This window comes from Lytechinus variegatus, chromosome 2 (genome assembly GCF_018143015.1).
Source record: "Lytechinus variegatus isolate NC3 chromosome 2, Lvar_3.0, whole genome shotgun sequence".
In the NCBI taxonomy this organism is placed as follows: domain Eukaryota; kingdom Metazoa; phylum Echinodermata; class Echinoidea; order Temnopleuroida; family Toxopneustidae; genus Lytechinus; species Lytechinus variegatus.
In genome coordinates this window covers 6,389,022-6,404,079 of record NC_054741.1, presented here as the reverse complement: position 1 = coordinate 6,404,079, position 15,058 = coordinate 6,389,022, and the positions used below count along the sequence as shown (strand labels likewise).

General features: G+C 36.0%; 1 protein-coding gene across 2 annotated transcripts in view; it reads right to left on the bottom strand.

Annotated features, from left to right (window-relative positions):
• Positions 1-3,148: 3,148 nt before the first annotated feature.
• Positions 3,149-15,058, bottom strand: part of LOC121407166 (telomerase protein component 1-like) — a 32,296-nt gene continuing 20,386 nt past the window's right edge. For both annotated transcript variants that reach the window (XM_041598113.1, XM_041598114.1), the window contains 10 exons: positions 14,285-14,444; positions 13,074-13,182; positions 12,667-12,795; positions 12,150-12,268; positions 10,625-10,757; positions 9,947-10,069; positions 7,294-7,437; positions 6,304-6,387; positions 5,199-5,357; positions 3,149-3,688 (listed from right to left, as the gene is read on the bottom strand). In XM_041598113.1, the coding sequence (XP_041454047.1) occupies positions 3,581-3,688; positions 5,199-5,357; positions 6,304-6,387; positions 7,294-7,437; positions 9,947-10,069; positions 10,625-10,757; positions 12,150-12,268; positions 12,667-12,795; positions 13,074-13,182; positions 14,285-14,444 (1,268 nt within the window). In that variant the 3' untranslated portion in view covers positions 3,149-3,580. The remainder of the gene's footprint in view (positions 3,689-5,198; positions 5,358-6,303; positions 6,388-7,293; positions 7,438-9,946; positions 10,070-10,624; positions 10,758-12,149; positions 12,269-12,666; positions 12,796-13,073; positions 13,183-14,284; positions 14,445-15,058) is intronic.

Genomic DNA, 15,058 nt, shown 5'->3' with positions numbered 1-15,058 from the left:
CCCGCTGCATTCATACCAATTGGTCCAGCAGTGTACACATCCAGATGATTTACTGTTCAAAAGAGTACTGGATAATTGCAAAAGAATGATAGTTTTGATTCATGAATTGTGAGAATTTTCCAAATATTTTTGTATTTGTAGGTTTCTAACATCAGTGATATTTGTTGTATATTTTGTATTTTAATGTCAATTTCCTTATGTGTGGGTAATTCCTATGTCAGAAAGGAAATCACAAAAAATATAGTGAAGAGTTGAAGGTTTCCATCCATTTGAGCACTGAATAACCATCAGGGCAATTTTCTTCTGCAAATTAAAAAAAAAAATCAATAAAAAAGGATCATCGAGATTTTCTGTGTACAAAACTGTGGAATCATTATACTTATAAGCACAACGCATCTTCATGTTCTTAAGCTTCCCTGTAGGAATAAAAGCAAATTAAATTCCAAATCGAAATGATGTCATCGGCAGCCACTCTGCAGATTTATACCTTACTGCAACCAAAAGGCTTGCAGCAAAGCAAAATTCTGATTTTAGTAATCCTAGCATTATGCTGAATTTCAAATAAAACAATCTCACTTCTTGGAACTTTCATATAGATCGCTAAATGTGATTTGTTTAAAAAAAAAAAGTGTCAAGTTGTGTAGCGTCCGCTGGGCTTAAACCATAGTAGTATGCATTACTCTTGCACAGTCTGAAGAAACAAAGAACACACATATATTACATGTATTTCCTTTGTACTATAAATTTATTGAGTATATGCATGTGCATTTTCCAGAAGCCTGATTAGTCCAATGAAAAATACATGTTTATTTTGTAGTCTACATTTTTACTTGTTTGATGTAACTGGATACAAAATACTTTCGTACATGAACTGTACATGTGCATGTATTACAGCCAATCATCTTTCTAATGCTTTGATCCTTATACAAAATCTTTCAACCTGTGTCTCTCTTGTATATGCACAATCCCTTTGACTTATATACAAATCAAGGTTTTCTTTTTATCAGGCTGTATTGCGATGAACTTGCTTTCTTTGGATCTTTTTTTTTACTAGTTACACAAACACAAATATACAGTCCCAACAATATTGAAAATAAAGTATGTACATATATCATCGAAGTCGAATGTGTTTACTAGTATCAGGGGTGTGAGAGTTCAGATTTTTGCTTTTTTTGTTTTGATTTTCACCTTAATTTAAGCTTATTTTTGGCTTTTCTCTTTACAAAAAGTATGAGAGCTGTTTCTATTTCAGATTTTATTTCAATACTCCAGCTCTTTTTCAGATTATTTTATTTGTGACCAACTGACCACTCACACCCCTGTAGTATATCAAGATATTCTTCCTTTACAAAATACAATGTATGCATATATATATATATATATCTGCCATTCTATTTTCTTCATTGTCAAAATGCAGTTATTGTTGCATGATTCACCCCCTCCTGTTAGGATTAAATGACAGTGAAAAGATGTTTCTAAACTTTATGCTGATTACAAAACATAAATAGATTTTCTACAAAAAATATACAATGATATGATTACTGTGACATTTCTACAGAAGTGAATAATACAGAAAAAAAGATGTCATTAAAATTTATAAATTATGTTCACACAAAGTTACAGAAATTATTAAAAAAAAATCACAATCATACTTAAATCATAAGAAATATTAAAATACTTGCACTCTTGGACATACAAAAACACAGAACATGGTCTATAAAGTGTTAGTCTCATAAAAATCTATTGTTATTTACATGCATGTTTATGAAAGAGCTACGGCATGCATAGGAAAAGAAAACAAGTACTAGTCATTATCTGTGTATGAGCAGGTTATACCAATTCAATTTGACTAAAATTAGAAATATTCTATATGGCTTTATTGCCTAATCAAATGACTTTGAATAACTTAATAAAAAAAATCCCACAATGAAAAAAGGGCTGGATAATAGGTAGCTCAATAAGGTATATGTTGAGAGAATTTCATAAGGCCCCCATTCCACAGAACGGAGACCATTGAAAGACCACTGAAAGACTTAAGAAAATTGGTGAGGTCTTACAGCGGTCTTCAAAATCACTGAAATCTGTCATCTCTGTGGAATGGCTCAGAAAGACCCCTCAAAGAACTCTGAAAGACTGATGGATATTTCTTGTCTTACTGGTCTTAGACTAGTCCTATAGCAATGGTCTTTCAGAGATCTTTTATGCAACAGTGATCTTTCAGAATTCTTTCCATGGACTTTGCCTGGTCTTTCAGTGATCTTTCAACGATCTCTCATGAGTCTTGCAGTGATCTCCGCAAAAATCTTGAGAGACTGCCAAAAGATCATTGAAAGACTACGAAGACCTTTGAAAGTTTATCGAAAGACCGCTGAAAGATTGCTAAATTACCAATAAGAGTTTAACACATTGCAATTTTTTAATGGATTTGTTCCACAAATTAAAAGATCAATTCAAACCTAACATTGTTACTTTGAACTGAATCTACAGAATGGACAAAATCAGAACAAAATCAATTCTTTCACATTTAGTCTCCACTTACGCTTAAGACATCCAGTATATAATGAAAAACATCAAACTTCAATTCAACGACATAGAATTCTGATATTAACACAATATTTCAAACATCACAGGTGTCTGGATAGTGCATCCATTCAATCTTTACATTATCCCTGATAAAATTAAGAAGGTCATAATTGTTAATACCCTAATCCGATTCCCTCCCATCCAAGATAATCAATGCGTCTCCTGTAAATTGTGCAGCAGTAATAACACCTCTTTCCACTAACAATACCCAACATGAGTGAAAAGCTCAAATGATGTTTGATGTACTGCTCGGTCAATCGTTTGAATATAAAATATTAAAATCAATTATGCCATCTATCTTTTGACCTGCATGTAGCCTTGGAATCTTGCACTGTGTCTTTTACATATTGTCAAGACAATGAAATACATGGATGGCTAAATGGGGATTTCAAGCAGATGATGCTGTTGGTTTCAATAAAAACAGAAATATAGGAAATTATTTGGTCAAGGATTGATGAATATCCATCAGAGAATGAGAGAATCATGGATTTTTGAAGTAGAGAATCATGGATTTTTGAAGTTTTGAATATGCAAGAAGTTCCCCATTATATCATATATCATAAATTTGATGAATTCCAATCCTTTAACCTATCAATAAAAATATCTTTCTTATAGAAGGGAAAATAGTTGTGTTTGATGATACATCCACTGGACAAAGAAAACTACATTCAATTTATTGAGAAAATTGTATTTTGGAGAATTCATATCACATGAAACATGGAGAAGCAATCGACTGTAGCGTCACAAAATCAAACTCTGTTATTCTTTGACAGATTTTCAGAAAAATCTTCACCATCGTATTTCTGTATCAAAATCAACTTATCATCGGGTGAACTTTCCCCTTGAAACTGACTATATTTCAATCGGGCGCTATTGAATGCAGATGCAAGGTGTACCTCTATCTATCTGTGATCATTCTTGCATGGGTGTAAGGCTAATGGTCGATAGAGAGTTGAGTCACGAACTGTAAGGACTGAGAATGACCTCACTGGTATATCTAATAGTTCTCGTCTATGGTCTGTCTGCGTCTTGCAATAGCAGCATAATCGTCCTCTGCCAGTACTCTATCCAGTCGCTGAGTCTGAGGATGCTCAGCACCAAACACCTAATGATAAACACAACAAGGAATCAAAGTCAAGATCAAATCCAACCCAACAAATACTTGAGTTGATTAAATGGAGAAAAGTGACACAAGCATAGCACTGAAAATTTCATTAAAATCTGATGTAGTATGAGAAAGACAGTTTTGTTGTATTTTCAGGGTTGGCAGGATTGGAAAATATTTGTGGTAAATACCCGTAAATACTGCCTACGTTGGAAGTACAGGGAAACACTACATAACATACTTCTTAAATATTATTAGGTATTGCCAAAGTGTTCTCAAGCATATTCTAGCATTTTTCTGTACCTTCCTGTTAATGTTGGGAGTTGGGCCGGGCTGGAACTTAGAGACTGGTGAGTTGTGGGGATTTCCCCAGGGGCAAAGCCTCAGATTTATTTTATTTATTTAGCTCAGATTCATTCTGAAATATCAAACATAATTGATCCTTAACCTGGATTTCAGCTACATCCAACATCCAAAACAGCTGTATTTGGCTTTGGTCTCAACGGCGTTATTTGAATTCTCAGAATTCACCTTTACCATAATAATATAAATATGGACTAAGTAAGCGACCAAAATAATGGTAGCAGGCTGGCAGTACTCTAAGTCAATAACTTCAGCCCATATCTATGGTGGAGCTGAGTAAAGGCGTCTGACTGTCAATTCTAAAAATGACGTCAAGAACGAAGCCAAAATAAAGTCACTTCTGGTGCTCAATAAGGCTCTAAGGATTGGTTAATTCAGACTAAGGCAAAATTAGTTTAATATCACCAGATGTGAAAATGCACTAGCACCAGAGATCGCAGGGTAGATATAGACAGTATAGCTAGCATGCATCGAGTGAGGCCAGACTTCGCTGAATTACTAATGCTAGGCACAGGAGCAGTGTGCAATTGTGCGATGGCTCCGAGTTCTGAGCTGATCCAGGACCCAGAAAATAATTATGCTAAACTTTCCAGTCCGGGTTCAAGCCGGGTTTTCCTTCAGAGCCCAAACATTACGCCCTGTCCATCTTCAGTACTTCCCAGAATTTAAAAGTTTATCCCAGTATTTCCCACCTGGATGGGTAATACCTAATTTTCCAGGAAATTGCCAAACCTTGCTTATTTTCACAACACATCCCAAAAGGAACTGATGATGTCACACACTCACTATTTCCATTACATTTCTTTGGATTAGCTAGGCACAGTGCCCCCCCCCATCAAGACGCAGATAGCAACCATACGTATCTTTAGCATAAGTGGAGGTAGGTCGGATATTATTGGTCAATAAATATTAATGTTTAAATGTCTCTAATTCACCACAAATCCAAACCATGCTCATAAGCTAACACAGTTATCAAGCACTGTGGGGAGCATTACATGAAAAATTTTGTCAAGTGATTTTTTCCCTCTCAGTCAATCACATGCAAGGATTTGCAGCAGCTTATAACAACAGTCAGTGAAAATTACTACCGTAATGTTTCATGAATTGCTCTCCCAGATATTCTTATTTTTTTTAAATAAGAACTTACAGCTATTTTGATTTCCCTGCTCCTGACGAAGTAATCATATGCTTCATCCTTGAGACCCATCTCTTCAAGTAGGATTGCCATGTTGGTGAAGAGTCGACTTGATAGGACGCTCATCTCTCCATAAGCCTCAAGGCACAACTCCTCAGCCTTCTTGAAAATCTGGCAATATCAAGGAATGACGTTCCCTTATTATTCAAGACCAAATGCACGGAGAGCTCACCATGTCAGATTTACTTATTTTTTATGAGTCTTTTGCATCTTGTGTCAACAAATTCACTACTCCTCAGCCTTCTTGAAAATGACATTATGAAGGAATCACATTCTATAATTATTCAAACCTAATACCTACAAAGATATACTGTGCTTTGCAAACCCTTCACTTGATGAAAGTGGTCTGAATATGCAGTCTTACCCCCTGCAGTGACTTGCACACAAATTGAAATAGCCAGTTGTATTTGTGCTAGTCTTGCTTGTGACAAGACCCACGTTACGTTCAAAGTTTTCTTCAGGTGTCCTCTGCCTGTGCCTGCAGACTTATTAAGGGGGGGGGGGGGGGGGGGGTAAATGGCAAATCAATTTGTAACACAATGAGCTCTTGCCACAATGTTGACATTTTCCTTAGGACTCTTATGCATCTTTGAACAAATTTGCAACTTGTGGGTATGTCGTTTAAAAGTTAGAAAAAGTAATGCACCTGCACATCGAACCAAAAATCACTAAAAAATGTTATTTCACCTAAAATTTCGACATGAATTGTGTTTTCTGCTGAAATTTTTCAAGTATTAGTGATCATCTTTGCTTTTACCGATTGAATTCAACAGTGTTCACAATTTAAAAATAGGTTGCTGATTCTTCGAAGAAATAATTCACTCATCAAGAAATGAGTTCCTAATGGGATACTGCATGGGCCACTCCCTGCTGGGCAATACAATTAAAAAATAGCCCAAGTGAGCTAAATAAAAGAGCAATTTAATTTGAATAATAGCACAGGTCACATAGTGTTAAACAAAGGATTCAATATGTATAATAACTGGTTATAGGGTTTGATGAAAGTCTTTTTTTTTTAAAGATCAAAGACCTTTTTCTGATAAAAGCATTGATTTACCTCTAATGCATCCACTTGCTTTGTTTCACCAACCAGAAGGGATTCATTCATCAAACATTCAGCCAAATGTCCCTTGTCATTCAGCTACAAAATAAACCACAATAATACAATGTTTTCAATTCAGAAATTATCATAAATAGTATTAGAGAGATACTTAGAGGGACTGGAAGCTTGCAAATTTATTTAGGCATGCATAAAAAGTTTGTTTTCTCTGCACGTTACATACATGATTATCTATAACAAAAAAATATTTGATCATGGTGCTTAATTTAATTTTGCTTTGCTTTGACCAATGTAGCAACAACAGCCATAACATGTGTATGGCGGTATATCTGATTATCTCAGGTGCATGTAAGACACCAAGTTAGTATAAAATCAATTGGGCCATACACATTGAAAGTTTCCAATGATATTGCAACTATTGATACACCCTTTACCGTATTCCAATTTAGGTGTATATGCACATCTTCACCAACACCACCACCACCACCACCACTTCCACCACTACCATCACTTCCACTACTACTACTGACACTTTCACCAAGATATCAGTTATTGCAATGGATTTTTTTCATGGCCATCATGGTAGTGTCTAACCATCATCAAAATCACCAACAATAATATCATCATCACTATCATCATCACCATCAATACCACCGTCAACATCATTATCTCGATCATCGTCATGATCATCAAATTCAACATCAACATCATCATCAATCTATCATGATAACAGATCTGAAAACTTTAGAGGAGAAAAAATTCTAGTCTTTATTGCTCTTTATCCTATTTTCAAGCAGAAGTCCTATTTAGTGTCACTATAGTGTCACTTTCCCTTTAAAAATCTTACTGAATAGCAAAAAATTCTATGAACTGACAGCTCTGTGAAAATCATCAACATAAAACATATGGTTAGATTACTACCTCTCATCAACCAATCACCATCATCTTTCATCTCAATAATAATCCATCTTTTACATCCACACCTACCTCCGTGAAAAGCTGTTTGGCTTCCTTAAGACTTGCAAAGCCCAGGTCCATAGCTTCAGTAGCAGACATTTCATTGTCTCCTCTCAACACATACCATGTCTTCAGGTTAAATGCCAGTTTCATCAGTGAGAATGCACGTTTGAACTGTAAACAAAAATCAGGAGGGTACATTTTTTTTGTAGGGGCAGAAATATTAAATGTCATGATTTATACTATATCTAGATTTGGGATAGGTATTTCATTCATTCAAATTTCAAAATCAGTGTACATTTAAAGTCTCATGCCAATACACATAAATTAAATATATGATCTCCTATGACCTTTGACATTGGCATATGATCTCAAGCATCATCATGACATAAAGGTATTCCTACAACATCTACGACCATTGTTAAAGAGTTATTAGTCACAAGAAAATTTGGCTGATAGACTTTTGGCATCAAATAACCTTGGACCCTCACATGCAATTTCCCATACCACCTTCGCACCCAATGCTAACCCAATTCATGAATAACCCATACTTGCTCATTGTCCCACAACTATAATATTTTACATTTTTTGATGGATGGCAGTCATATATTCACTGGGGTGTTAATAGTTTGATGGAAACTAAATAAATCTGTATTTTTAGAGATATTTTGATGGTGGCAACCTTATATCATCTGAAAACAATCTCCTAATTCCTGTGGAGAAATCTTTCTGGAAATAGACGTATGCTACTTATGTCACGCTAAACTTGATCTTTTCTGAGCCGTCCTAATTTTTTAAAGGACAAGTTCAACCCCTAAAAGAATAAAAAGTGAGAATTTTCCACAAACATCACAGGAAAAATACTTAAAATTTCATGAAAATTGGATGTAAAATGAGAAAGTTATGTCATGTTGAATTATAGGTACATCTTGGTCTGTATGCAAATTTAGGGACTGATGATATCACCAACTCACTATTTCTTTTGTATTTCATTATATAGCCAGCCTGACACTTGCAAGATTTAGTGTCACGCATTGGCACGACTCCAGTCGTGCCAGTGCGCAAATTAGTCGTGAACTGGCGTGAAGTGTGCGTAAACACGTCGTGACTGCGTGACATGTTGGGATGAGAATTTTGAAATGCTCAAAACTTTGGTCACGACAAAATTTAGCGACTGGGTCGTGAACTATGCGCAATCTGTTCGTGAACTCATTGTGAACTCGTTGGGAGGATGCGTGCCAGTTCGTGGCAGTGCGCGCCATGCCACGACTGTCACTAATAGTTCACGAACAGCTCACGTCGTGTTCACGAATAGTTCAGCACGACACCTTCCGGATTGCGCTACTCGTCGTGCAAATGCGGGAAGTGCGTAAACTATGCGTGAACTAGTCGTGCCAGTTCGTGTCAATGTGGACACTGACGGGCACGCATTCGTGAACTCGTCGTGAACTTGTCCTGAACTATGCGTGAACAAGTCGTAAACAGTGCGGGAGCCTCCAAGTTCGTGCCCCAAAATGGCATGACTTGCCACGACAAAATCGTGGCCAAAAGTCGTGCAAGTGTCAGCCTGGCTTAAGAAAAATAAATTATTCAATTTTCTCTTCTGGTTCAGTCAAGTTGATACTTATTGCTAAATCTTTAGAAATTGAAATATTGTATAATTCAAACAACAAAACACAATTGAAGTATTGCGTGAGGGACATCATTGGCTTTCATTTGAATGTCACTGAGTTGTGTATAAAACTGTTTTGTGAATAATAAGTGAAAAGTTTAAATGTCATATCTTTCTAATTTCACATCCAATTTTGATGAAACTTAAGCGTCATGCTTGTTTGACTTTTCTCTATTGATGCATTTAAAGGTCAAGTCCACCTCAGAAAAGTGTTGATTTGAAAGAATAGAGAAAAATCAGACAAGCACTATGCTGAAAATTTCATCAAAATCGGATGTAAAATAAGAAAGTTATGACATTTCAAAGTTTCGCTTATTTTTAACAAAATAGTTATATGAACGAGCCAGTTACATCCAAATGAGAGAGTCGATGTCACTCACTCACTATTTCTTTTGTTTTTTATTGTTTGAATTATACAATATTTCAATTTTTACGAATTTGATGATTAGGACCTCCTTGCCTGAAGCACAAAATGTTAAAATAATGGAATTCCTCATGTTCAGGGAGGAATGAAACTTAATTTTACATGACAATGATGAGAAAATCAAATTATTTCATATTTCATATAATAAAATATAAAAATACAAAAGAAATAGTGAGTGAGTGATGTCATCACTTCCCTCATTTGCATACCGACCGAGATGTGCATATAACTGTTTTGTGAAATGAAGCGAAAATTTAAAATGTCATAACTTTCTTATTTTACATCCGATTTTAATGAAATTTTCAGTGTTATGCTTGTTGAATTTTTCTCTTTTTATTCAAATCAAGTTTTTGTTGGGGTGGACTTGTCCTTTAATTTAACATTTTCTCGGGTAGACTTGGCCGAAAAATTTGATTTTGAGGTGCAAGGTTTTAACAACCCATTGACGATATGCCAACTGGCGGTCTTAGTCTTGCCTTTACCTCTGGAAGGCCAGACAAATCACGCTACAGAACAAAAAAAAATTGCAAGAGTCTGAATTCAGTTCAGTGTCTGCAATTTGGCATCATCTTGTAAAGTTTCCTTACCTTAAAGGACTCATCCCTGTCAACAAACTTCTTACTGATAGCAAGGGACTTGCGCCGGTAAGAGATCGATGGACGGAGGTTGGGAAACATTTTTGTTGTAATGAAGTCGTGCAGTGTTAGTAGCTGTTCAAAGAAACGAGAAACAAAATAATCAAATTATATTAGTCGGTCAAAATTGAGAAAGAGAATAACTGTTTAAAATGAAATGATAATTAGACATTGAATGAAGATGTAATAACAGGGTTTTAACGGAAAGGAATTTGAATATTAGGAAAATAGGAAGAGCACAAGGACGATGGGGAAAACATGATGTTAACAAAAAATAAGTTTGGTAGATGCATAAAAATTCCAAAGTTGTAAGGAATCAAAAAGAAAGTCATAACATGCCCTAAAAACTGTCAGTCTTGGAATTGTCTATCCTTGGTTATTTTCATTTGATTGCAATAAATCCTATGAATTTATGCTAATAGGGAATACTGAAGCCTTGAAAAACAAGTCTTCAAATACATGTACATTATACTGAATTTGACTCGCTTCCTAACCCATAATGCAGTATTCTGAACAGTACCTATTTAAAACAAACAGTCAAAGAGAGACCTTAAACAGTGTTGGTTAGCTCACATTCACTTTAAAGTCATCTTGCAATATAATCAAATAAAAAAGACGACCAGTGTTTACCTCATTGTTCCAGCTGGCAACCAGATCATAGAGAACCAGCATTCTCTCCTCCCTGGCCCCAAGTTCATCCATTTCCATCTGCATGGCTGTCTCCAAGATTGAGTAACCCGTCTTCAGCTGACTGGCCTGCATTCTGTTATTCAAACATAAAACAAAGAAATGTGTTCATGAATGAATCAAGGAACAAGCAATGATGATGGAATTTATGTCAATGGTTCTTATAAAACAGGAGTTATTTTCATGCATTTGAAAGAAAAATTTTAATACATATATATATACAATATCTATCTATATATATAAAACAATATATTCATGCATTTTTTCTGTCATACACTGTCATTTTTATGATGTGGAATGCATAAACAAACTAACAAAATATACAAAAAGAAAATACATGTATGTTTTGGCTGACCAAAATCTACATTATGAATGCACATAGGCACAGATTTGGCAGAGATATGCACTATATAAGCATGTTGGTATCATCATTATTTCCTAATTTTGCAAAGATTTGGACCGTCTGAAAGTTTTCCATTTCAGTATAAAAAAAATTGGGCTTGCGAAAACACCTGTCCCCTTCTGCCCTTGTCCCCCTCCCCTCTTACAGCAGGGGTTATGGAGACTGGTGACACAACATTTGCTCTGGAGACAATCACTCCTGGTTTTATTTTGTCTACAGTATACAATTAGAGTTGGAGTTGCAAAAGGGTTTCATATTAGGATTAGGGTTACTTAGGTTTAGGATAGGGTATAGTGTTAAATCCAGGGATTCATTTGGTCATTCCATTGACTTGTGGAATTTGCAGCGGAGCAAATGTCATGGAACCAGGAGACTCAACACAGTGACCATGTCTACTACCATAGCAGAATGGGTCTCAAAGTAAATCAAACCTAGTGGTGTTTCATGTATTGTAAGGATATTACTTCCAAAGTTGTGTTCAACAAATTAGATAGTAACATTTCAATAACTAACAATGGTTGTTGGTATAAGAACTTCATTAAGAGCTCCTTTTGAAAAAGATGCCCCCTGTTTAAAATTTCCACTAGATTAATGTGCAGGACCCCACTGCATAAACATAACCATTATGGTAACTTTGAGATCAAATGGTAACTCCCATGGAATCCTTGATTATGGCTGGCTGTTGAGCAGTGTTACCATGGAAGCTACCATGATTGTAACTTTTAACCAATAGAGTCCTGGGGGTGTTTCATCAATATTTTTGCCCGACATGTTGTTAGATCTGACAACTTTCCTGGATTCAGGGGTCCGTTGCAGAAAGAGTTGCGTTTAAACGCAAGTAAAAAAATCAATCACAAGTCCCAAATGCGCGCTGTTGAAAATCAAGTTGCGCATGAATTTTAGAGTTGCGATTGATTGCAACTGTTTCTGCAACGGGCCCCTGATTGGTTGAGAAGCACTGTTACTATAGTAACTATCGGATAAAACAGGACTTGTCGGTAAAACGTCCGACAAGTCCTTTCATGAAACGCTCCCCTGATGATACCGAAGACCAAAGTTACTTACAGGACCCTTGCAACCTTCTCATAACGAATAGCAACTTCTTCCCTGTCCATGTCTGGGTTGTTGTTGAGGTCTTCCAGTGCTTTCCTGTAACATTCCTCCATTTTCTCTGGGCCACCAGCCTACAAGTTTCAGAACAATGTATGGAAAAAAAATGAAAAAAACCAAAGAAAGGATGAAATATTTTCAGTGCTTATACACTTACCCATACAATAACATATTAATGTGGCATGAATAAGCAAATTGGTAGGGTTCGCAGTATTTACAAGACCCATCTTGTTTAATTATCTATTCATCATAATTACAGAATTTATGTTCTTCACGAAATCATAACTATTTCATCCATCACGACTGACATTTAAAAATAACATTACAAATATGAAATTGATATTAGTGTACCAATCTTTGCAATATCAAAAGCATATATGTCATCACTTCTATTTCAAAATATAATCCAACCAGAAGTTTACATTTATAGTTGCATTGATATGACAAGTCTCATCTATTATATTCAACCTACCTTCCTCCAGTATGCCAAGAGATCTGTACTGAACTCACTTATGAAGAACTCATCAAAGACTTGCCATTCAGACAAGAATGTTGCGAGACGTCTCTCATCTTTAATCACACTCAGATGGAAAGGATATTCCTATAAACAAGATTCAAATCAGATAAAGGGGTATAAAAAGGATGGGATAAACTAGGGAAAAAATAGATTCTCGACTATACACAACAGAAATGTATTCCTCCGTCAAATTTTTAGATAATCAATATAGTTAGGGATAGAGTTCCATGCAAATCTTGCAGATATTCCCAACTATACACTAGATAAGAAAGATTATACTTTTCGTTCCAGCGGAGGAATATGTATTATTGACAATTCTGATATATCCATTTTAAGCATTCAATACACAACAGATTCCATACCTCACATTTCCTCTCCACAGATGTAACTCTCTCAAAGAAATTAGCCAGTTTTGTGTGCCACCAGGTGTATTTCTTCTGATCATCTTCCCCGTTTCCAAGCTTCAAGTATCTAAACAAACAAACAAAATTCCATGATTGCAATAACTACACAGAAGATGTAACATACCTGGGCATACTAAGCTAAAGGGACAAATCAGATCTAAAACTTAGGAATATGACTGCGGAAGGCACCATAACATGAATGTGCTACTCAAGTTTGATGTTATCCAAGCAACTGGAAAAATTTATCAAAGAAAGACTCTTGCAGGTAAACTAATGACCTCAAATAACCTTTGACATTGGCTTGTGATCTCCAAAACCACCATCACATAAATTACCCCAATTGTATCTATACCACAATCTATCCATACAATGCATGTACAGTTAGTTGTGATCATATAGGTCCAAACTAGAAACAGCTGACTCTGCTGTAACATAAGTCCAACTCATGGTATGCTACTAAACTACATGTAAATGTAGGTAGTCCAAATACATATCACATAATTCTATTAAATCTAAAGATGAATTTGGCATCTTATAATGGACAAGGGCTCTGTAATAGAGCGTTTAGCGATAACAGGGAGGCTTTCTATCATTGATTGCCTTGATTATAATCCATGATCATATGTCCAAACCAGCCCCATGCTCGATCACTAAAGCATTATGTGACAGGAACCTGTGCTCCCAAACACACTACTATAGTAGATAGACCAAAGATATCACAAGATTTGATAAAAATTAAAGATGAATTTGGCATGTTACCATGGATAGGGCTCCTGTAACAGAGAGCTTAGTGATTTATAACAGGGATGTTTTCTATGATTGTCCTTGATTATAAGTTGAAATCAGACTGATGCATTATGTGACGGGACCCTGTGCTCCAAAACACACAGCACTAACACTTAATTGTAGGATGGGTCTTTATAATTGATTACACTGATCACTGTGTGCAATCGCAGGTATAAATCAACAGTACGATCAATCACTAGGCTTTGTGTTTAGCTTCCCGTGTCCCATAACTCAAAGGTTAGTGATTAATCTTACGCTTGATTTTCACGATTGTACATTGTAGTCAATGCAATCAATCATAGAAAAATGCTGTACAATCAATGCTAAGCTTCGAGTTACAGGCCCCAAGTCACACCAAATCAATACTTGATCAAGAGCCTTACTTTTTCCTAACAGCTTTGCTGAGTGATCGATGATAGAAGTCAAGACGCCCCTCACCGCTCTCTCCAAAAGGCCTGAGGAAAGGTTTGAGAGCACGGAAGACTCTGGCCCACTTGTGAGCTGACAAAGGACCAATGTCCTTCTCTTTCTTTTCTCTAGAATCTATTTGAAAAGAAATGAAGACAAAAGTCAGAGAAGATTAATCAAAGTATATTTAAGCTAAGAACGTATACTACCCTACTTGTGGCTACATCAATATTGGCCAAAATATATGCTGATGTTAGTTCACACAGCACAAGAAGGGAGAGCCAAACTGCAAAGGTCTTCAAAGAGCAGCTTAAGAGTGCATGAACTGGGAATCCCCAGAGCTTGGGCTTTCGAAACATGGCATCTGCATGTACGCGTTGTATAGCATTGGTGTAAGTGGCAGCTGATACAGTCCGCAGCACATACGTATGTCCAACAGCACTCTCTGAATCAGGGGATCACAAACCTTTAAATGATTACTTCACTGATAACTAAAAACTTCTAAAATTAGATCATTGTCGCACATATGAGCCAAGTTTGAAGTTGGTCGATAAAAGGTTCTTTGGTTATTGCGGAAAGATATATTTTCAGATATAGAATGACCTCTAAGACCTTGAACGTTTTTACTCCAAAAATTACTCAAATCACTGTCAAATCCTACATACACACTTGGACCGAATTGAAGTTGACCCTTCAAACGGTTCACAAATTATCACAAAATAGCCAATTCTGAATCATGTCAATTTGGT